This window comes from Drosophila virilis, chromosome 5, assembly GCF_030788295.1.
Source record: "Drosophila virilis strain 15010-1051.87 chromosome 5, Dvir_AGI_RSII-ME, whole genome shotgun sequence".
In the NCBI taxonomy this organism is placed as follows: domain Eukaryota; kingdom Metazoa; phylum Arthropoda; class Insecta; order Diptera; family Drosophilidae; genus Drosophila; species Drosophila virilis.
This window is the reverse complement of record NC_091547.1, coordinates 1,616,339-1,640,540: the sequence shown is the minus strand read 5'-3', so window position 1 is coordinate 1,640,540 and position 24,202 is coordinate 1,616,339. Positions and strand designations below refer to the sequence as shown.

Sequence of the window (24,202 nt, the reverse complement as noted above, 5' to 3'; positions counted from 1 at the left end):
GCGCCATCTACCGACGTTTGCTGCACTGCTGTACCGGAAACACCAGCGCTAACAGCTGATACGCCGGCATTTGGGATTTTTTAGCGCATTTTAATGCGTGCAACAAAATATTTGAGAATGGCCTTAAAATACATTGGTAAATAATAATTAAAAAAAAAATTATTTTATATGAAAAGCTAAACCGTTCACAGACATTGGCGCCAATCTCACGGATCCCATGTTTCGGGGCTGTTATGGCGGCTCAACGAAACATCCGGCAGACTTGGACATAGTTTTGGAACGCGCCTGGCAGCACGGCTTGCAGAAGCTAATTATTACATCGGGTTGTGTAAAGGATGTGGACGAAGCGCTGCAGCTGACTGCCAAGGATGGCAAGTTGAGCTACGGTCAAATAGAAAGCAAAATCTTTATAAATCTACATTGCAGAGCGCCTGTACACAACCGTGGGCGCACATCCCACACGCTGCGGTGAGTTCCTGCCCGATCCGGAGCAGTACTACAGCGAGTTGCGCTCCAGAATCAAAGCGAATCCGGAGAAGGTAATCGCTGTGGGCGAATGCGGACTGGACTATGATCGCCTGCACTTTTGTGCGAAGGAAACACAGCTGCAGTACTTTGAGAAACAGCTCAGCCTGGCGGCGGAATTTCGATTGCCGCTCTTCCTGCACATGCGAAATGCTCACAAGGATTTCATGGACATATTGGAGCGCAATCGAGACCAGCTCAAGGCTTGCGGTGGCGGTGTGGTGCATAGTTTTACCGGCACACTGCACGAGGCCAAGAACATATTGGCCTTTGGTGGTCTCTACATAGGATTGAACGGCTGCTCGCTGAAGACGGCCGAGAATCTGGAGGTGGTGCAACAGCTGCCCAATGACCGCATTATGCTCGAGACGGATTGCCCCTGGTGTGGCATACGGCCCACGCATGCGAGTCACAAACATGTAACCACAAAGTTTCCCACTGTCAAGAAGAAAGAGAAGTGGACCGCGCAGACTTTGATCGATGGACGCAACGAGCCATGTCAGATTGGGTAAGTCTAGAGTAGAGACCTGCTTAGGTTAATTCATTATTATTAATTCACTAATTCATGAACTTTCGATTAACGAGCGAAACGGTGTTTGAATAAATAATGCAACAAGCTCGAACTCATTGAGACAAACAAAGTTCGAGTTGATCGAGCCAACATGTTCGAGCTCAAAAGCAAATCGAACAGCTCGAGCTGAAACAAGTAAGAGGTTCTAGTCGGGTTATCCCGAGTATACCCTGAACCCTTTAGAAGCTATATGTCAAGTTTGGGGACTCTATCTCTTATTATTTACCAAAATTGTCTATCGATTTTTATCGATTGCTTGGAAACTGAGTAAGTTATCGATTATCGGAAACAAACTCGATCTGCGCAAGCACTAGAAGCACCTACGTCTAAAATTTCATAGTCTATAGCTCTTATATGTTCTAAGTTCCTTGCGTTCATACATACGGACGGACGGACAAACGGACATGGTTAGATCGACTCGGCTATCAATGCTGATCAAGAATATATATTCTTTATGGGGTCGGAGATGCTTCCTCCTGCCTGTTGCATACATTTGGATTTTGCACAAATACAATATATAGCCTTATACCCATTTTTAATGGGTTCAAGACGACCATAATAATAATTAATGTATTCGAAATGGACTACGTTCGATGCATGGTCTATCTTAAAGAGAGTATTAATCTTAACTAAATTGAGTCTCGCAACATTTCAGTCAAGTCTTGGAGGCAATTGCGGGCATCAAACAGCAGCCCAAGGAGCAGCTGGCTGAGCTTTACTATCAAAACACGTTGGACTTGTTCTTTAGCGGCTCGAAATAAAATTGGAGTGGAACTTGTACATTTCATGCTTTTACATTTATTGTATTGTATTATTGTTGCTCGTGTCCTAAATGCAAATGAATTCAAAAATACGCATTACAACTTGATCCTTTTTTTTTTTTGTTACTGTCATAGCATTAAAACACACAGAAACACATTAAGATTAACATTTAGATTTGTAAATAATTGTTTTGTTAATTAACTTTTTTCTTTTGTCTGAGTATGTATGTGTGTGTATATATACTATATAGTAGAGATGATCGCCAAAAATATATATGTATGTATGCCCCAAATTTAAAATATATGTAGATATATGTATGTTTGTATGCATTAAAGACTAGTGGAGTTTTTGTAGCTTAGTTATTGCCCTTTTTTTTTTTGTTTTGGTTACGAGAGACGCTTCGCAAAAGTTCATGCCAAATATCATTTATATAGTTGATATATATAAGTATATATATTGTTATCGATTACAATTGAAAAGCCTTAAAAAGCGTATATACAAAATATTTTGTAAATATTTAAAAAGTCTGTTAACTAGCCATAGAACTTCTTCCGAGCATATAAGTATGTATATGTCAATTATTAGATCATACATTTTTCCGTATAGTATGTAAATGCTATCAACAAGTTGCCTAATAAGGATTACTACGTATATATAGAATGTATATTCTGTTAGCATATGTTTCGAACCAAATACTCTTTTTATAAAACGGGCTTTAAAACTGTTAATAAAGTATGTTCTATGTAGCTATTTTCTTGATGTAGTTTCGTAACTGATATGAAGTCAAATGATATTTGTATACTAGATTTGTAGTTTAATTCAAGAACAGCTGTCTCTCTAGTCTACCCGATTAGTTTTGCATTTTAAATGACAGATTTGTTTTGTAGCACAATAAAAGATTCAGTCCAATAGAAATGTTATAGCTTAATGCTCGTTTGATATGAACCCGTTCATATGTATATATAAATATATATAGCACACTACGTAAATGTAAAAGGATCCCAAGTGAATCCCCACCAGATAAAACTTTATATTATCTAATTAGGCGTGTACTTAAGATCAAGTTTATAGCATCTATAGCTATTTATATTTATGTGTAGTTGTAAAAGTTTGTTTTTCAATATGCTCAGACCCTTAAAATTGACTCGCATTTGCCGGATAGATAATATAAGAAATCAAGAACAAAAGGTATATAATATATAATATATAATGTGTAAGTATATATAGATACGACAATTTCATTTATTGGGCGTCATATTAGTTGGTTGTATTAGTTAAATTATAGGTATTTACACAAACAAGAGGAAATTATAAATAATATTAATTAAAAGCGCGACAAAACTAAATTCAACTAACAATAAATTCGAGTTTAAATTATAAATAATCCATGAAACTTTTCATACAACATTCAACTTCAATTGTCTTCCAGTTTTTTTTTTTTTTTTGTTAACTTAACAAAAAGCATAACTTTCATAAATCTGAATAGATGTGTAGTATATATATGTTTAGGTATATATGTTTATAGGAAATTAAGAGAAATGCCAATTTGAATCAAATTTGTAACTAGAGATTTTTGAAGAACCCCTTTCTTTCGAATTAATTATATTTATGTGTTTATAGCTGTTAATTTATGTATATATATATATATTGTATACGCGTATTTATCAGTTATCATATATCTTTTATCATATGTGTGAGTACGTGTGTGTGTGTGTTTAGTTATATTGTATTTACTCGAGTTTCTTAGTTTCAAACTAAACTCTGCGTAAGCCTGCAATCGAGCAGGCGACGCCGCCTCATAAAAATAAATAATATTCGCATTCTAGTTTAATTGAAACATTAATAGATTAATGTATTTTGGGCGCGCTGCGATCGTTGATCTTTTGATTGCGCTTCAAAGTCGCCCCCCGCTTTATTTGATCCATTAGCGACTCGTGACAAATGCGCGGATCCGGCTGCAAGCGTAAAAGGAACAACAATTAGCTATAAAGTGCATATATATATAATACAATCATGGTACTATCTTGCGTATACAGAGAAAAGCTATATAGATATGCAATTTATTCATGGATCTATCTATAATCAAAGCCTGAACATATAGAAAGAACTATATGTAGTTAATGCTCAGCGTTTCGGGGCCGGGGTATTAGACAAGAACGAAAACAGAACACAAAACACAAGTAAACAAAAAAAAAATACCTTAACACTGTTCATCACAAGAGCGGTTGGGGTTGGTGTTGGGATAGTCGGGTGGTCTACGATATTGTGCACTGGGTCGGGCTAGATTTTGTGGATTTTGGTACATCTACCAGCCAAATAGTACAGTAAATGACCATATATATATGTATATATAGAGTGAGGTATGGAGCAGGTGTCGTATATGTGTGTCTAAAGCCAACTTACCAAAGCCTTGCTATTGATCAGATTTCGCACGGCAAATGCACGGCCGGACATGCCCTGTTTGGCCAGCTTTGCATTGAGATTCTCGAGAAATTCAGCCTTGGTCTTGGCACGTATGCTGCCAGTCTTTTCGATATTGGTGCTTGTGGCATAGTCTAGTGATTGATGCGATTGATCGGTTGATTGATGGTTGACAAAAAAAGAAGAGAGAGAAGCAGAAATGTTTGATAAACGTTAAAAAATGGCAGCACAAAGTGACGACAAGCGTGAAATGCTTTAAACAAATTAATAAAAACAATGCAAATTATAAACAAAATATATAAATATATATAATCGAAAGAGACAATGCTAACATCGGCAAGCCGAAATTTAAATAACCTTGCAAAAATAGTGCCTAATATTTTGCAAATATGAAGTCAGAATTGGAAGCCTCATAAGAGTGCAGAGTTTCTCGGGAGCAATTCTTTCCATAGAACTATAGGATATGGTAATCTGGGTTTAATATAAAACTGGAATCCAATTTTGGTTGAGATTTCTTGATATATTGTTCTGAATTTTATAAGATTCTGATCATATGTAAAGCTTATATATGCCAAGCTTGTAAAAGATATCTGAATAAACAAAAAAGAACGTAATCATAGGAAAGTTATATGATATATATGCCTGATTCTGCCAATTCCGACAGAATGTCATAGATTAGAAGGAGGTTTTAGATCACATCGAAACAGACAGACACACTATATCGAATCGGTTGTGCTTACTGATCAAGAAAATATTCAAGTTTTATGGTTTCTGTAATATCTTCAAAATTTTGTGATTAAGTTATGAAATAGGCAAACGTTTAGAAAGAGCTGACATGTTCTTATCAAAAGTTTAGTGCAGTGAGATGCGAATATATAAAATTGATGTGAAAGTCGGGTCAATGTGAAAGAAATGAGATGAGTTAAGTGATATATATGCATATATAATATTGGTTGTTAGATATATAAATCTTGTTGTTCTGCTGTCCATTTCCACGCTGATTGATTGTCAACACGCGCTGGTACATCATATTTAAATGTAATTCAACTTCAAAACTCCAAATTGAATTCAAACAAAACACAAACACAACAAAAGCAACATGCAATTCGCCAAAGAAAACGATTCGAAAGTCAATAAAAAAAAAAAACAACAAAAAATAAACTGCGCTGCAATCAAATCAAGTCAAATCAAACGCGCGCTCACTTGAATGATGTGCCTGGACATGAGGCATGTGGGCGTGCGAATGGGCGTGCCCATGCCCATGGGCATGGGCGTGGCCATGGGCATTGTTGTGGGCAGCATAGTAAACACCGCCGCCATTGCTGTTGCTGCCAGCAACATCGCGATAATAATGCTGTTGCTGCTGTTGCAGATGTTGCTGCTGTTGTTGTTGTTGCAGATGTTGCTGCTGTTGCTGGTATTGCTGTGCGCTGCCGCCACGTCCCGTTGTGCCATAAATGCTGGCAAAGGTTGCCGTTGCCGCGGGCGAGCCGCAGGTGGGCGACGCAGCGGGCGTTGAGTGCACCGAGGACGATGGCGTATGAAACTTGACAGCTGTGGTCTGTATAAACGGATTCGTCGAAACGAATATCTTTTGCTGCACGCTGGAATGACGCGACGGTATTGGTGGCTGTCGCTGCTGCTGCTGCTGTTGTTGTTGTTGTTGTTGTTGTTGCTGGGGCAGCGGCATTGCTGGTCGCTGACTAGCATGTCCATTGCCAACGCCAATGCCTGTGGGCTGTTGATACTGTTGCTGCTGCTGCAAGCGCTGCTGTTGCTGCTGTAAACGCTGCTGTTGCAATATATTTTTGGGCAGCGTAGCGCTGTTTGCAGCTGCAGCATAGGCGCCCATTACATGATTGCTGCTGCTGCTGCTGTTGCCGTGTGCAACATGTGCGCGTGCCATTTTTTTGGGCATGGTCGCTGAATAAATGGGCGGCGGTGGCGGATCCTCAAGCGGCGGTGGGCAAGTATAATGTTGTTGTTGCTGCTGCTGCTGCTGCTGCTGCAACTGTTGCTGTTGCTGTTGTCGCATGTTTGCTGTTTGCGCAGCTGTTGAATTTTTTATAAACGAATTTGTATAGTTGGCAACAAAATCTTTGCTGTTGCCGCTTGCCGGCGATTGAATGTTGTTGGCTGTCATTGTTGTTGTTGTTGTTGATGAATTTGAAAATGAACTGACTTTAGAGAGCAACGATGATGTGGATGAGGAGAGCGGAAAGTGTGGCAAAGCATTGAATGTACTGGAAGATGCGGTTGTGGATGTCAAAACGCCTGCAACAGCTGCTGCCCCATTGCTTGAGCACAATGTTGCAGCTGCTGCTGCCGCTGTTGCTGACATAGATGATGATGTTGCAGATGAGGTGCCAAAACTAGCGTAAATTCTATGTTGCTGCTGTGTCAGCTTATGTTCAAATTTACCGTCGTGGTGTTGCTGCTGCTGCTGCTGTGTCATGGACAAACCGCTGCGCAGGTAGATGGACTCGCTGCTCGCGTTGCCGTAAATGCCCTCGGCAACATGTTGCTGCTGTTGCTGCTGCTGTTGCTGTTGCTGCTGTTTGCTGTTGAGTCGTGCATTGAGCTGTGCGATTAGGTTCGGATTCGCCTTGGGCTGTGTGGGCGGCAGTGGGTGCGCATGCCCGTTCGGGCTGGGGCTGCTGCTGCGAAAGCTGGACATGTTGCTAACCAATTTGGGCTGCGCGTAGATGCCGCCGCCGGCGCCAGGCGATGAGGTGCGGTACGACTGTGCGCGCGTGTGTGTGTGTGTGTATGTGTGAGCATGAAGAAAAAAGAAAACAATAGAAGCAATAAATTAATTAAAAAACAAAGCTAAATGCTGGACAGCCTGGAGCGAGCAGCAAGACGCAAGCTAGAATGTCTCTGGCTGTTCGCTTCGGCCAACTTTCACTGTGTACATGATATGTCTAGTTATGCATGATAAGCTAAGTTAGGATTTGTTACAACTAAACTAAACTAAGCAGACGGATTAAAGGAATTAGTGAGCTGTTCATAAACTATGCAGCGACTCCCGTTTTGGTTAGCGAAGAGCTTGCACTTACGGCATCTAACTGAGGTGGTGCCTGATATGGAGGCGGCGTTGGAGGCAGCTGTTGCTGCTGCTGATGATGTTGCTGATGAAGATGTTGCTGCTGCATGAAGCGTTGTTGCTGCTGCTGCGGCTGGTTGGATGGCGTGGCTTGAGCATAGGCATGCAGCTCCATATAGCTATTATAGTAAGCTTCATAGTCAGCTTCAATGCTAGGAATAGGCTTGTGCACGAGCTATGTGTGTGTGCGTGTGTGTGTGTGTGTGTGAAGGCAAAGCAAATTGAAACGGAAATGAAAATGTAAAGAAAATCATAGTAAAACAGAAGAGAAAAGCAAAAAGTCCAAGCCAAGAAAAGTGCACACACCTGCTGTGAAGGATGTTGCTGCTGTGAAGGATGTTGCTGCTGCAGTTGCTGCTGCTGTTGGATGCGTCGCAGCGCAACGGGCGAGGCAGGCTGATGCCGCATGGCTGCCAAGGCACGCACCGTCTCCGACACCTTGAGCGCCGAGCTGGGCATGGAGGCCGGCGGCGGAGGTGTGGGCGATGTGGAGTACGCTTCCAGTAGGTAAGCGGGCGGCGGTGGCAGGTGCTCGCATGAGTTGTTGCCGTACTGCTGCTGTTGCTGTTGCAGTTGCAGCTGCATTCACGCATAATATAACGCAAACGAAATCATAAGTGAGAAATGAAAATCAACTGAAGCGTTAAAGGAAAAGTGTCTCTGCTGTGGCACAGTGTCTCTGCTGGCACGATCGATCACTCACGCTAAGCTTAACTTAAGACTTAAGACTTAACTTAATCGAATTAGCGTAATTAATGATTAAATATAACTTCAAGCATAGCCTGAACTTACCCCATTATTGGGACTGGGCGTCACCGACGAGCTGCGCCGCACTGGCGGCGGCGGCTTGGCCTGGTTAATGGAAGCACGCCGTGCGATGCGCGTTGAGCCACCTCCTGCTCCTACTCCTCCTGTGAAATTATTAAAAACATGTTATTTTATATAAAATAAACATTTCTTAGTTAATTCAAGTTAGGCACAGTGAGACCACAATACACACCACATAAGATTTATACCAGTTAGAAGTCTATTTTGATATGCTGAAGCCACACAAAATTAAGTCGAATGTTAGATACACTTTTTATAGATTGCAATTTCTAACCCTTTGCCAAAATGAAATACATCTTTCGATGAATAAAAATCGTACACATAATATGACGAGTACAAGAATTATATATACATTCCCTGCGATAGTTGCGCTAGTTACGATATTTTCGATATTTTCGATGTTTGTATTAGTGTTAAGCAGTGTTGCAATTAGTTGCAGTAACGTGCAGTTGTTTGTGTACATGAGCTATATATATTTATATATATATATATATTAGGGCTTCAAACCTGCAAAGAGAGTTCGAAGTTCGAGCCATTGGTTGCGAGCAGTTCGAACCCCTGAGATTCGTTGCATGCATGTTTGATTCATGCTTGAACCGCTTTTCAACTCAACTGAGCAACTGTTGCAGCTCAAGATTCAAGTACCAGTGGGTTCGAACCCATTTATAGCCCTGATATATATATAAAAGTGTGTGTAAATATGGTGCTGTGAGTGATAATGATTAGGTTGGAGGGGGGATTAAGACCTTCCACAGTCATTTTAAAGACAAACATTAACAAATTAGAAACAACAAAAACAAACGAACAATAACCAAAGCCAAAAGAAGTGATGAGAAAAGCCGCAGCTAAGAAATCAAGTTCATGGTTAAATCGTAAAGAACTGAAAAACCAAAAAATAAATCAAAAAATCCAAACGAACCCGACAACGATGCCGGCCTGGGCGTTATGCATGGCTTGACAGTAGCATGGGGATTGTTGGCATTGGCATTGGCATTGGCATTGGCATTGACAGTGGAGCACGCATATGAATTGGGCGGTGGTGGTGCGGGTTTGGCGGGCACATTGGGCGGCTGAGGTGGCGATGCTGCTGTTGCTGCTGCTGGGGCGGATAATGATGATAATGACAATGATGCAGATGCAGATGATGATGATGCTGATGATGATGATGATAATGGCAATGACAACTTGGCCCCAGGTGATGTTGATGCTGATGTTGTTGTTGTTGTTGCTGTGTTGGGCGTTTTGTATGGCGCATGATTAGATGTTGCTGCTGTGTGGTTTGGCATTCTATGATTTGAGTTGTTCGATGCGCATGCGGATGCAAAAACAGCAGGTATATTAGTGACATTACAGTTTGCTGTTGCTGTTGTTGTTGTTGTTGTTGTTGTGCTTGTAGTTGTTGTTGTTTGGGGCGACTGTGGTGAGTGTGGTTGTTGCTGTTGCTGCTGCTGCTGCTGCAATTGCTGCTGCACTTTTAGTTTCTGCTTGCGTATTTTTTCATCTAAGTCAGCCTTAAAGTCAAACTTTCTAGGTATCACTGGCTTAATGGTGTTGCCCGGCTCGGGCACGGGCCCATTGAATATGCTGAGGCTAATCGGCTTTGGCGGCAGCTTGCGCCGCAACGCACCAGCAACTGTTGCTGCTGTATCACTCGCTAATTGCTGCTGCTGCTGCTGCTGCTGCTGCTGCTCTGGGCTAACCCTAATCTTTTCCGTACCTCTGTGCGGACTGCTGGCGCGTCCGAGCAGCTGAAGCTGCTGCTCGCTGGAGGCGCGAAACGAGGAGAGTCGCTGCTTGGCGGGCGCCACGGTTGCCGTTGCCGCTGGCTTCTGTAGACTGGCGCCCGCCGAGCTGCCATCCGGCGACTCTGGTGAGCCCGTCAGATTGTCCGGCAGCTGTTGCAGTTCACGCATCTCGTGCAGCTTCAATTGCTGCGGATCTTTGGTGCGCAATAGCACAATTTCCGAGTTCTGTTTCACAAACTCAATGTCCGGCGTATTGGGTATCTGGTGATCGTAGATGACGACCACGGCGCTGCCGTCGTCGCTGCACGTGTCCACATAGGCGTGCCGCGGCTGGCCCACGCACACGCTGTCCGAGGCGGTCAGCGAGACGCTGTCGCTGGCAAAGTGGCTGCGACCTGTATCCGGCTGCTCTTCCCGATTGGCAAAGTGCGCGAATGTCGGATTCTCATAGCCGCCGGCCAATATGCCGCCGGTCAGCGAGCTCGTCTCGCTCACATAACAGCGACTCAGCTCCGAGTCCGAGGCATTCAATTGCTGATGCCGTCGTTCCGCGGCCAATTGGCCATCGATGCCGCCGCCCAGCTCCTCGGAGGTGGTGTCCGAGATGTCTGTGCCGCAGCCGCTTGAATTTGTTTGATTGCTGATCGCACAGCAGTCGATGTTGTTGCTAGGCAACATTAGCAGATCGTTGCTGTTGTTGTTCTCGTTGCTGCTGTTGCTGCTGCTACTGTTGTTGTTGTTGTTGTTGATGTTGTTGCTGCTGTGCTGCTTGCCCTTGCCCTCATCGATCTCACGTTGAAAGGAGTCTAATTCGCCAATTAAATTATTTAATGCTTGTATCGAATCTTCGAAAGATTTGTCTAAATATTCAATTTGTTCAGGTTGTTGAAGTTGTTGTTGTTGGAGTCGTTGTGGTTGTTGTTGTTGTGTGGTGCAAATATTGTACAAGTGTTTAAAAAAAAAACGCGAATTTTAACGAGTGTTTTGTTGGTGCGCGTATGTGTGTGTGTGTGTGTGTGTGTAGGAAACACAACCAAAAACAAAAGAGAAATTGGTGGGGGAAAAAAAAAACAAAAACAGAAAAAGAAAACATTTTAAATATGTTAAATCACGATACTCTTAAATAAACAAGGGCGTGGGCAAAAAGGTGGTCGGGATTCAAACAAGTATCGGGGGCAAAGATTCGGGATTCGGATTTCAGAACTGTGCGCACGCAGTTTTTCTGCTTGAGCTAGAGCCTGGCAACGAGTCAACCGAAGTGCATTTTGAATACTCCATTAACATTAACATTTGACTCGAGCAGTTCGAGTTGCAGACAAAAAGAAAGTCACGTTCGATCGAACTTGTTCGTAACTAGATTTGGTTCGATTCGGATGTTTTCGAGCTCAAGCATGTTCGAGTCAGTCGATTTTCGGTTCATTCGATTGAGTATTCGAGTTTGATGCAAAACAATCAACTGATGCCGGGCTCTAGCTGGAGTTTTAAACTGTGAACTGTGTGTGTATGTGTGTATATGTGTGCAGCGGCTGTGACTTACCCATTTCCTGTTGTTCCACCGCGCGCAGCTCCTCGGAACGCCGGCCACTGGAGGCAACTGGCGGCACAGGCACAGGCGCTGGTGCAGCGGCAGCGGCTGCCTGCTTCTCAAACATGGAGGCCTTCTGCAAAACGGAGGCACGCGAACGTTCATCGGTATCGCCGGAATCTTGGACAGCTGCAGCCGGCGGCGACGGTTCGGTGATCTTGAGCACTTCGCTGGCGGAGACGGGCGGCGTCGGTGAGCTGATCTGATAGACAAAGCCGAGGCCGCTGGCAATGCTGCCGCCGCTGGGTGTACCTGCGGCAGTGGACGTGGGTGAGTTGGTTAACAGTGGTGAATAGTGATTCTGTGGCGTTGAACAGCCGCTGGATGGCGTTGTGGTGCTTGTATTGGTATTGGTATTAGTGTGGCAACTACCACCACCACCAGCTGTGCCCACCAGCGAAGCAGCAGCAGCCGAGTCAATGGATGGATGCGAGTGCAACGAGGAGGCCGTGTTCGAGGACACCGACGAGGATATGGAATGGGAGCGTGTGCCTAATCCTGTTGGCTGATGATTCATGTGCGATTGCTGCTGCTGCTGATGCTGCAACAGTTGCTGCTGTAGCGAGCCTGTCGACGAGTCATTCGAGTGCTGCGAACATATCGAATCAATGCTGCTCTGCTGCTGCAACAAAGGTGTTGCTGGCTTTTGTTGCTGCTGCTGTTGCGATTGCTGCTGTGATTGCTGCTGTTGCTGCTGGTTGGTTAGTTTCATAGCCGCCAGTTCGGACATATTAACATAGGTGGGCGTGGTTTGTTGCTGCTGTGTTTGCTGTTGCTGCTGTTGCTGTGCATGATGTGCGGCGGACAGCTCTGTGTGACATTAACATGAACGTTGGACAAAGCATGCGCATAGTGTTTGGTGTTGGGAGAGAGAGCAGCACAGTAACGAGTACATGGATTGATTAGTAAAGACGCAATGGATTAGGCATTAAGGCGTTTACACAAAGAAACAACATAAAAAACCAACAAATAAAATATAGTTGCCTTCGGCGTGCCGAAGTTGAAATACCCTTAGAAGACATATGGATATTGTGTTATTATTATTAACTTGAACCGAAATGCGTTTCAAATACTCGACCAACTATTTACGTCAAACGAGTCAGCACTGAAAATGTTTGACTCGAACTGTTCGACTATTTTGGTTGTGTTCGAACTCAAGCAGGGTTCGATCTCTAGGCTTTGGGCTTGGTGTGTAGAGTCACCTTTAAGATAACTATTCAAATTAACTTGAAATAGCACTCGAAACAAAGGCCTCCGCCTTAGACAAGCTTACATTTATACATCGCCAGGTGTTCGAATCTGGGATTTTCATTTAGCGAGGACTGCAAGTCCTTTATATTGATATACTATTAGTCTGATTTGGAAAGGATGTTGTTTGGCTTTTGTTCTACAACTATAAAGATAGAAAAAGGCAGACAAATATACGGACAGCTGTATGAAAGTTTTGTTAATACATATCCACAAATAGTCAGTTAGGGTATTAAAAGAGTAGTGGAAATTGTAATTCCCTTCGCGTACCTTTCGTGATATGAGCCGGTATCGGTGAGGGGCACTGGCGCTGCAGCAAGTTCTGTCCACTGTTCTGGCGATGATTGCTCTGCGCCGACAGCGGGCGTTCCAGCGACGAGCAGCGCTGCAATTGATGAACAAAAGGACATTAGGAAGGGTATATATATTTAAATATATGTGAGGCTATCAAAGATGAGGCGCTTAGAGACGGTCGGTAACTATTCGTGAGCGGTTGAGCGGGCAGGGATTAGCGCATGCAAATGAGCGCGCAATGGTTGTCTACTCTCTGCTGCCACTTACCACATGTGCCGGCTTCTAAATAGAGTTGTGTGTGTTTGATTTGATTGTTGCCACAGCAAACGATAACAAGAAACAACTTAAGGTCTAGAGATTCAACAAAGAAAAAACTGTCAGCCAATACTTACAACTGGCAACGGCGGACGACTGAGCGAGGCGGCTGGGGATTTCTGTGGCGCCGGCGTGGTTTGGCCCGAGGCGGAGGAGGAGCTGCTGTTGGGCAGAGCCGCAGCACCGGGAGCAGATGCAGTGGGACCGGGAGCACCGGCTATGAGGCTGCCGCTGCTGCTGGACTCGTGTATGGTCTCGGGATTCTGGAACGTGTAAACAGTTAGCGGCGGACGCTGATGGCCCTTCTCGTAGGTTGTGGAAATCGTGTGCGGACGATCGGCAGTCGGCGGCAATGTGTCCACAACGTCCTGGGAATGTGGCGGCCAAGTGGAGACGGCATGCGTCTGATTTGTTGCAGTCGATGCCTGCGGAAAATGGTTGTAATTAGTTAAATGGCAGGCAAACCTCAAACAAATATAATTGCACAAAATCACATTAAGTAAATTAAATTAAATTAAATTAAAATGAAAACCTGTGTTGTTAGCGCTGGCGATGAGCAAAAGCCACTATCACTGGATTCACCAGGTTTCAAGCGAATTGCGGGCGTTACAAACTAAAAAACAAAAAAAAAAAACACAAAAGACATAAATGATGAGAACGCATAGTAACACACAATGACAACAGGCGACAGGCAATGCACACACAAAGAGGCTATACATCAAAAATAATAAATAATTAAATATTTATAAACTTAAAGAATTGGTCACTCGATTTGTTAATTTGGGCACAGCTTTAAATGCGTGACGAATATCGCGACAAAATGATTATTATTAATTTTCTTTATCAATGATAATATTTAGCTGAAATATCAGAGAGAAAGGCACTTAATATAATTGCCAACAATTAGTCACACATAAGTTAATAACAATTAAGTTAGCAACATGCTTTGATAATGGGCAAGATTAGTCAAGATATTTGACACTGAGCTTTACGTAGAAAATTGTTTCGAAATTTACAAAAATTAACAAAGGAGTACGCTTTATATGTGAGCTTTAAATAAGAATTGACAATCAATAGTTATCAATTTTTACATGCTCCGAAAGCGAGTGACCAATTGTTTAAAAGCCAATTTTGTTGCATAGTGTAGTCGATCGGGGGATTCGCACCTGCGACAGCGAGCGCTGATAGTGATGATGACCCGGCGAGTTGCTGGAGCCGCTGCTGTTCATGCTGCTAATGGAGCAGACGGAGCTCTTGCGTGAACCGAGCGAATTGGAGCAGCCGCCACCCTGGGAGCCAGAGCCGCCGCCCGGTGACTCGGGATATAGATTAATGCTGGCCTTGGCATCGTGTATGAGCTCCTCCGAGGCCTGAGGCAGCACACTCGGCTCCTTGGTGACCAGTGCAATGGACTCCATGGCCTCCTAAAAGTGCAGAAGTGTTAAAAAGGTTGGTTCAAACTGTTGACGGTTTGCGCACTCACCTGCAGATGGCCCAGCTCGGACATGACTTCGCATTCCTCGTGCACCACCGGCTGCAGCATGTGCACAAAGCTACAGAAGCGCAGCCGCTCCTCGACCATGGCGGCACGCAGCGACTTCTTCTCGACCTCTTCGAGCTCGGCGCGACGCAGCGTCACGTCCTGCATGTGCGAGTCCATCAACGATTGCAGGCTGTTGTCCGTCTGGCCCTTGCGCGCCTTCTTCTGCAGCCGCAGGGTGTCGCTGGAGCGCTTTTTAAGCTCGCTGCGGCAGCGCTTGTACTCTTTGGCATGATCCTTGTCAATGGTGGCCACTGTGCGCTTCCAGTCCTCGATCTTGTCCTGCAGCGGCTGCACCAGGCAATCCATAATGGCGCTCGTGAACGTCTTCAGGCGCGTCTCGACCGCCTTGTGGCGCAGGCAGACCCGCGTCAAAGCGGTGCCAATCTCCTTGGATGCACCTGCAGTAACAGCAAGAGATGACACGTTCAATTACATGATGCTGAACTGAACGGAAATGTTAGCTATTGTAGCTGTCGTGTCCATGGCCATTCCCATTCTCATACCCATACCGATTAACCATTGCACATCGCATGCCATGCCGTCTGGATGTCTGATCGTCTAGCTGTCTGCCTGTTTGGGCGTTGCATGCCGCACGGCATCCGACTGGGAAGTCGGTCAACAACCGGTCTCGTGTGTGCCCATTATGCCAGCTACTGCTACGCTTTGGGCAGGCAGCTGCCTATCAGGCTTTTGACATGAGCACATGGCCAATAATCTATGCACGCTCCTCCAAACTATTCTTCAAGCTGTGCCAAATTTAATTATCGCAGCGAAAGATGTCTTTGCTGCCGCGCCCCATTTGCTATTATCCTATTGATTTCTGCTTGCTTTCCCATTAGCCCAAGTCCAAGTACTCCATCAAAATGAAACTAAGGCAAATCCCTCATAAGCCACTTTATGGACGCTCCCAAATCCAAGTTAATTGAATCAAAAGTATGAATTGCAGCTGCTCGACTAGCAGATACCAAGCTCGTCATGATCCATATTTATTTCAAAATAGTCTGTTCTCTCTGATTGACTGGAAGGGACGCTGGGTCAAATTCATATTTCTTAACTTTATTTATTATTGCCATAACAAAATTACTCTGCCTGCACTAGCGTATACCCCATATATACATAAGCATAGGGTATACAAAGATACCAACTAAATATTATGCCAGAATCGCCTCCCCCCCACTCGGCAATCCCGTCAACCACCCCTCGCTGGAAGGCAAAAGCATGTGCAAATTATTGAGTTTCACCCTCGTGTGCGGGCCGCCTTTTTTTTGTGGGCCCCATTAAGTGCGCAAAGGACAATTGACACTTGTCCTGGGCTCTGCTTGACCGAGCCCAGACGAACCCAATAGGCAGCCTACTAAGCCAAGTAACCACTAATACTAATGAAACCATTTAGTAAGAGCAAAGTACACCTTCAGACACCAAAAAGGGTGGCCAATGCGGAGTCCTCTTTTCATGGCTGGATAAATGAATGGATGTGTGGGTGGTAAGACGGGTCGTATGAGGATTCATGTGCATGTTGGACTTGCAGGGAAAGTGCAAGCAGACTGGATCAATATATGCAAATGAGACACATGAGATACACAGGGGAAACGAGAGAGAAAGAGATAAAGAGAGACATAGAGAGAGAGAAAGAGAAAAGTAGTTCCAACATGTAGAGATAAATAATGAATCGCATTGGGAATTGCGAGCACAAAAATGCATATTTAATATAATTTTGAATGCATATTGTATTCGATTACAATTACGTTACAATTCACAACGTTTTTCACGAACAAACAGTTCAATCAACAGATTTTATCAAATTATTAAATCTTTAATATAATAATTATACATATAAAAATGCAAGTATTCATTATAAATTTTAAAAAGAATTCATAATAAATGGAATGACAGCAAGTAAAGCTGTTGAAAAACCGCTTGAATGAGGACAATATAAATCCACTACGGTAGGCACTCGTAGGCAAGGACTTTTGGAAGCTCGAAATGCCCTTGGGCTAGGATTGGTCAGCAGAAATATTTGATTATATGCACAGCACAAAAACGCAAATTCAAAAAGAGACTGTACTTAATTAGATTTAAGAGAGCAATTGTTTGTTTTCTGGGGGAGTTGTGGAAATAGCAGAACCCTTTTAAGATTAAGATTCTCAGCTCTTCTTACACATATCCTTCTTATAAAGAAAATAGATTTCCAAAGTTTAGTATTTATTATTTAATTAAATATTCCTATTTCCTTTACTATTGCTGATTAAAGCCAAAAATGTCTGCTCCCTATCGCTATGGGCTGCCTAAAATGTGCGATAGGTGGCGCTGCATGTTCTCTATAAAAAGCCACGTCCAAAAAGACATTTCAGTGTAGTATTGTGATTATCTCATTCCAACTTGGAATCATCCCAACTAACCGTAACTAACGAAATGTCAACTTCAACTACTTGAATGCCACCTAAATACATGTTGTCTGTGGTCTTTGATCTCAGTTCAAGTTGTCTGTTCTATTACTGCCCACAGTAAAGACAGAGTAGAAATCAAAGAAAATAACGAAGTGGCTGTCGCTTCCCGTTCCCGTTCCCGATTGCTGTTCTTGTTGTTCTGGTTGTTGTTGCTGTTGTGGCCGCCCAGGTGAGCAACATTGCATAATCAGAGCTCGGAGCGTGAAGCGCCCATCGAGAGGCAGCCAATAAATAAATATAAATAGCAAAACTGAAAATGCGTGAGCACCGGCCAAACAGACCCAAAGCAAAACAGAACGGGCGTGAAATCAGATCGATGACCGACGTTGACGTCGTTGTCGCCGTTCGACTCTCGGCAATACGCATAAATAATAGATGGAAGTACTCAATGTACCCAATGTACCTAATGTACATACCAGGCCAGGCAAAGAGATCGTTTGCAAACCAAAATTGTGGGCAATTAGAGGGGGGCTCAGGTTGGTCAGGTTTTTATGTTTACGACTTTTGAACTTACCTCTGGAATTGGTGGCCGCATCGGCGATCTTTTGGAAGGCATCCAAATAGGCGGCAATTGCCTGAATCGCAGCGCTAAAAACATAGAAGAAAAGCAAACAAAATACACACAGAGATTATATAGTTGTAACAACTGAGAGTGCTTAGCTAAACGACTAGCAAATACCCTGTTAACAGATATATATTGCAAAAATGCAGATTACATTTAAGTAACCAATATATAAGGCTGTACTTCTAAGCAAAATCTTATGCATAAGAGATAACCTAAATGTCAAATATGAATATCTAGTATAATTTCTAATGCACTTTAGCTGAAAATCGATATTTATCTATAACATTAAACGATATTTAGCGACAGAATCAAACGATAAATATCGATATTGTGAACATAGTTATCGATCATAATTAATCAAACTTGATCAGCGTAAGATAAATAAACTATAACAAAAAATCGATATTTATCGATATACTCAATCGATGCTTATCGATGTTATACATATTTATTTTTAATAAAACTTGATCGCGTATAGATATAAATTTAAAAATGGTTGTCCGTCACATACATACGCTAAACTACATTATACCCATTTGCCTCAGTTACAACAAATTATAGGGTATATAAAGAGAAACAACATGCTAAAGTACTGACTGAAAAGATGCCATTGATTATAGTGCGGCGGCTACAAATCTAATAAACTTTGCAACAAACTTTATTGGCCGTGGGCGACATTTCAATTGAAAATGGCAGAGGCAGGCCAGACGACAGTCGGACGGACAGTCGGACAGAGGGACAGTCCAAAGAGCGACTGCACCCAAGCAGCTGATGATGATGATGAAGATGCTGGGCCGGTTGTGTCGTGTCGGGTCTGGTCTGGCCTGGCCCGGCCAGGGACTTGGTCGGGCAACGGTGCGTATGTGTGTCAAGCGCATTGGGCAAAACACTTGGCGCAGAATTTCTTTTTGCGCTGCCAAAGACAACAGACTCTTTAGCTTGATTTGAGCGCATGATTAATGCAAGTTGTATGCTATATACATAAGCTAAATATGTGTATATAAGTAGTATTGCATATGCCAGACACTGCCGCCGCTGGCGTCACAAATTGGGGCCAAGTCTGAGCGTTAAAGAAAACACAAAACAAAACTATAAACAAAACGCGAAACCAGGCAAATGGACAAAAAAAAAAATAAATAAAAAAAAACAATAATAGACTGTGAGAGGAAATGCCAGGCATAAAAAACCTAAACAGTTTACGAGTACTTTCAAATAGTTCAAATTATGTTTATGCATACGATTTCTTATTTGTTTGTATTCTTTTTTCTAGTTTTCCCTGTTTGCAAAGTTTCGCAATCGTGAAACGATTGTGAAAATTTGCTTAACCTGAACCCACAATTTCCTCAGGCAACTTACCGCAGGCATGTGTGGAGTTTACTCGCCTTGGCCACAAAGTCCTCCCACAGTGGCGATGTGTTCTGCAAAAAAGAATAAAAAAAAAATGTATATAAGAGGTTAAAGAAATATTGAACCAAATCGATTTGGGATTCGTATTAAAACAGCCAAAGGCTACAGAATTCAATTGAAGCTCGGCAAATATGCCTTTTAGTATGCAATAAACAGCTGATCAAAGGCGAACGACTCTTTTTTTTTTTATTAGGCATCCCAAATAAAGTCTTGAAATGAAAACCAAATCACACACACGCACACACGCAACAGCCATGACAAATTGTGCGTACGTGTGGGTCAATCGTAAATAGAAAAGGTTGCCAGCAAAGTTGACCACGACTAGTCGACTATTAAATACCCTGCACACCAATAACAGCTGTGCATGTCAGTTGCCTGATATATTATTATCAACTATATAACAAATTTGACTTAACTAGCTCTTATGCTCTTCAAGCTATGCTTAAAAAACCAAGTCTGCAAATCGATATATATCGGAGGAGACATCGAACAGAAGCAAGAATTTCTACTGCGTATGTTACAAGAGAACATGTCTATATAAAACATTTCAAATATTTAGCTTATATGGAAAACGATTCACCTTTTCGTTCTGATCAAGAATATATATGTTCTTTAAAAGAGAGGAGATGCTTCACTCTATCCGTTACACACGTATGCCCAAAAAGAATATACCCTTTCGTCCCTTTTAAACCGGCGCAGGGTATAAAAAAGGCAAATGTCTACAACATGGACACATTTATTTGCAATAATACAATAGGTTTTAAAGTGCCAAATTTGATTGGCCGAAATTATAAGTTAATTTTATTCGATTAACATTTATAACTTTGAGCAAATTAAAATTAAAGTCAACCTCGCGTACATTTGCAGGATTAAAGACATGTCCCTAATGTTATTTATGCCGCTTCTAAATGTTGGCTGTCAACAAGGCTTGGAAAACTTTGCAGCTCGTTTTTTTTGCTGCTCCTGCCAATTAGTTTGAACATTTTCAGGCTGCGCGAATTAGGCTTGTAAAAAGTTTTAGGCATCAGCGAAAATACATTATAAAGTTATTGACATGAAAAATGTTTGCATGAGGCTCTGACTAAAGTTCATGTTGTGTTTAATCTGATTGAGTTGCGACTTTTGTTGTCTGTGCATTTCATTAAATCTGATCAAAAATATGTTCGAGCCAAACAATTTAACACAATAAAACTGATCAAGTCAATTGGCTGCATTTTGCGCTGTTATCAATCAGCGCAAAGTTTAAATTTAAAACTCAATTGAAGCAAAGTTGCAAAAGACAAACGTATTGTTGAAAATATGTGAATTCTTTTCATCAGGAATTGACATAAACTATATATAGGATAGATACAAATCTATGAGAAACTACATGAGAAATATCGACCTATATAAGATATTTTACTTATCATTTTGCCAGATTAAGATGTCAAATTGATCTAGATCAGATCTAGATCGAATCATGAACGAAAAGACAAACCTTATGAAAATCGGTTGAGCTTTGACCGAGTTATGCGAGTGGCAAATTTTCCCCCCATGTCTATATAGAATATTTGCCGATGGCAAATATCCCCCCTCAAAGATCTTAGAGATTGGGTTAAAAGCCGTTAGGATGCAAACGTTTTTCCCGAATTTTCCACACGTGCGAGTGGAATTGCTCAAAACCATGTGTTTACAGTTAAATATATAGAGATTGTATACTTAAGGTTACTTCTGGGAGCCAAATATGCATTATACTCTACCTTTTATACCTTTAAACGGGTCCGGAACTACGCTCACATATTTTAGTTCTCTTGCTCTTGGAGTATCCAAATTGTTTTGGTTTTTTCAATATTTCTCGACAATACATCAGATATATCAATTCCACTGGGTGGAATTATTGTAATATCGCCAAAGCTACAACTAATTTGTTAAGATTTAACATTTTCTTCAAGGCTTTTCTTTTAAAGACTGACGCACAGAGACTTGGTTGTTAACTCTATTCATGAGGTGACAGCATAGGCGACAGCAATTAGCACCTGCTTCGCCTCAGCCTTGACTGTGGAACTTAATTGAAGCCATTTAGTCGAAGGGCTCGATGCCTGGGGTGTGCTTAATAAACTTTAGTTTCTTTTGCGCCCTGCTACTTATTTGTATTTTGCTATTTTGTTGTTGTTGTTGTTGTTGTTGTTGCTGGCTTGACTCAACAGGTAAGCAGAACGAAAGTGATTTGAGCTTTGGGCCAACGACCAGCAATTGGCCAGCTAAGCGATTCTCACAATAGCAAAATGTTGGCTCTGTGCGAAATATGGTCAAAACGACATGGCGCAGCAGGAGTTCTTCTCGCTGTTGTTGTGCTTGGTTTTTTACTGGTTTCATTGTCAGGCCATAAAAGACAAAACGGCTGCAAATTGTGCACACACACCATAAAAAGCAGTTAAAGATTTACACATAATTTGAGAATAAAACGTAAGTAAAGAAGCGCCAAATGGTCAATAAAAAGTGAAAACTGGTTTCGGGCCATGAAAGCCATGCAACTACAGTAAACACTCAAACACACGCACAGCCAACTAAAAAGTCGTTATGGCTTATTTTATTGCTCTCGTTTTTGTCGCTCAGTTTCAATTACGCTCAGCAAATTGACATTGAAATCGAGCACTGAATCGAATGATGACAACGGGCCCTGTCAATGCCTCAATTTAATGGCCAGTCAAGTGTTGCAGCATCGCGCTGCGGCCCTTTTTGGCAAAACTCCACAAATCGCCGGAAAGAAAGAAATAAGCCCAAGCAAAAAATAAATGCAATTTGAATTTCGCTTTCGATTTTGAGTTTTGCATTCAAGCCCAAAAATAAGCACAATAAAAGGCTCGCGCAAATGCCAATCGGCAAAATCCATTTACAACAAAGCTAAAAAAAAAGCCCAAAATGCAAACAAAAGCTGTCAAGGGGTAGACAGCGGGTGATGCAGGGGGGTGAGGGGGTACGGCGTTGCATAAAAAGGTGACGCAGTCGAACGACGAGTGCATTGAGCCGCACGAAAGAGGTGCAACAAAATTGAACGGAAATCGATTTCGGTTATTTCTGCAAAAGCATTTATTTTACTCAAACACAGTCTACCTCTCTCTCTCGCTCTCTCTCTCTCTCTTTCTATAGGTAAGGCTGACCGACTACGTGATACCCTTTAGAAACATTAAAACCTTCTAAATATACAGAAAACACACACACGAATGAATTAAAAGGGAAAAATATCGAAGGAAAAGAAATTTATTGATATTTTTAATATGGGCACAGATATCGAGGAAAAAGAAAAGCTCGCACTGCATTTTGTATTAAGCATTTGCTATCAAATATCTTTACCAAGCTTGTAAATTAATCTAATGCAGATACCCATTTTGATTGCACTTACAGGGTATGCTCACTTTTGTTTGCTTTGGCTTTGCCTTTGTGGCGGCCTCTACGTAATGGGCACCAAAGTGGTATCGCAACGATAATAAAGCCGGTAGACATCAACTGACGACGACAAAGGTTTATAAGGTTTATAATTCATAACACGACGACGAAGAAGTTGGCGGCGGTAGATCTTTGGCACTGGGACAGCCATGGGACAGGCACGCCGGGCTGTGTGATTGTCAGTCAATGGCCACCGGCACGACAGACTGTCTGTGATGCGCCTTATTTGGCATGTTGCGCATTTTGTGCTCCCAGCCATGTGGCCGATTGATCGCTTGACCTACCGCAATCGATAGTATGTTAACGTATTTACAGAATGACAACATGATTTGAAATTGAAACTAATTATATTTAAACAAAATTAAGCCCAAACCAATTGTAAGCATTTGTATGCTGATCAAAAAGTTAACAATTGGCTCAGGGTTAATTCTTATTATAATTGATACAAATTCTTGATATTCTGTTGTCCGCCCATTAAACGCGCGTAGGCTATGCAAATACAGCAAAGATTTGAGTATTATAATATATGTATTAATGGCAGATTGAAAGCCCAAGGCAAAATGCTAAACAATATTTCCAAAAAATAGAAACAAAACAAATATATAAAATACTGCATATTAAGCTGAAAAATCGTTAAATCAAACACAATTTCCGTATGATTGACAAAGCGTGGCACAGAAAGCAGCCTACATGCAATTTTTGCGATAAACAACAATAACAAGCCGAACACCAAATACCCTTGAAGACATGTGACTTAGATACCAGATTTACCACATTTTTCAATATTAAAGTGAGAAAGAGTATTAGAATGTTATACAAATCGTTTCGGTGACAACAACTCGACAACAACTCGATAAGCGTCTTTGGCTCAATGCGTGGGCATCGCTCGTTATGTTGACGTGCCTCGGACTTGTCGGCATTTTATGAATGAAAATATTTTGTGTACAGAGCCCGGTCAACACAGAGAGAGAGACAGAAAAGGAGAGAGAGAAAGAGAGAGGAAAAGAGCGAGAGAGACTGTGCGGCACACGCAAGGCTGTCATTACGAGCATTATGGCCAAAATGATGGAGTTGTGGGCGTTTATTTCGGGCTTCTCTGCGCCTTAAGATCGCATGTCAAAACATTTGCAACGCCTCGAGTTTTTGAGAGCTCATGAATGAAGCGTTCGCTGAGAGCGAGGTGTTATTAGAGCCAAATATGCGTACTTAGAGGCCTAATCTGGGCTCTAGCTCCGTGCAACAAATTGAGGCAAAGGTTCGAATTAAAGCGAAGCGCAGAGCTTGCCCATTTAGCTGGCCTCAAAAACAAAATAGATATGAGCAGGTGTGTGTGTGTGTGTGTCTGAGTATGAGTGTGAGTGTGTGTGTGTGTGTGACGAGTGCAAAAGCCAACACTTTCCAGTTTGGCTGCAAG

At 42.3% G+C, this 24,202-nt stretch overlaps 2 protein-coding genes across 31 annotated transcripts in view; one reads left to right on the top strand and one right to left on the bottom strand.

The window, feature by feature from the left end:
• The first annotated feature begins 40 nt into the window (after positions 1-40).
• LOC6635951 (deoxyribonuclease TATDN1) lies at positions 41-1,949 on the top strand. Its single transcript, XM_002059357.4, has 4 exons — positions 41-136; positions 192-371; positions 427-1,033; positions 1,752-1,949. The coding sequence occupies exons 1-4, from the start codon at positions 94-96 to the stop codon at positions 1,855-1,857; spliced, it is 936 nt and encodes a 311-aa protein (XP_002059393.2). The 5' UTR covers positions 41-93; the 3' UTR covers positions 1,858-1,949.
• The window catches only part of mim (missing-in-metastasis), a 48,005-nt gene continuing 23,891 nt past the window's right edge, over positions 89-24,202 (bottom strand). Inside the window, exons 3-20 of one of the 30 annotated variants that reach the window (XM_032436702.2) lie at positions 19,312-19,373; positions 17,905-17,978; positions 14,884-15,341; positions 14,567-14,824; positions 13,933-14,013; positions 13,478-13,825; positions 13,353-13,367; positions 13,062-13,176; positions 11,496-12,353; positions 9,133-10,818; positions 8,178-8,296; positions 7,692-7,964; positions 7,339-7,560; positions 6,701-7,022; positions 5,483-6,331; positions 4,262-4,413; positions 4,058-4,163; positions 3,693-3,813 (exon numbers count right to left, since the gene is read on the bottom strand). In XM_032436702.2, the coding sequence (XP_032292593.1) occupies positions 4,059-4,163; positions 4,262-4,413; positions 5,483-6,331; positions 6,701-7,022; positions 7,339-7,560; positions 7,692-7,964; positions 8,178-8,296; positions 9,133-10,818; positions 11,496-12,353; positions 13,062-13,176; positions 13,353-13,367; positions 13,478-13,825; positions 13,933-14,013; positions 14,567-14,824; positions 14,884-15,341; positions 17,905-17,978; positions 19,312-19,373 (5,997 nt within the window). In that variant the 3' untranslated portion in view covers positions 3,693-3,813; position 4,058. Of the gene's footprint in view, positions 3,814-4,057; positions 4,164-4,261; positions 4,414-5,482; positions 6,332-6,700; positions 7,023-7,338; positions 7,561-7,691; positions 7,965-8,177; positions 8,297-9,132; positions 10,819-11,495; positions 12,354-13,061; positions 13,177-13,352; positions 13,368-13,477; positions 13,826-13,932; positions 14,014-14,566; positions 14,825-14,883; positions 15,342-17,904; positions 17,979-19,311; positions 19,374-24,202 lie in introns of those variants that run through there. The other 29 variants (XM_032436701.2, XM_032436711.2, XM_070209576.1 and 26 more) reach the window with 29 other exon arrangements.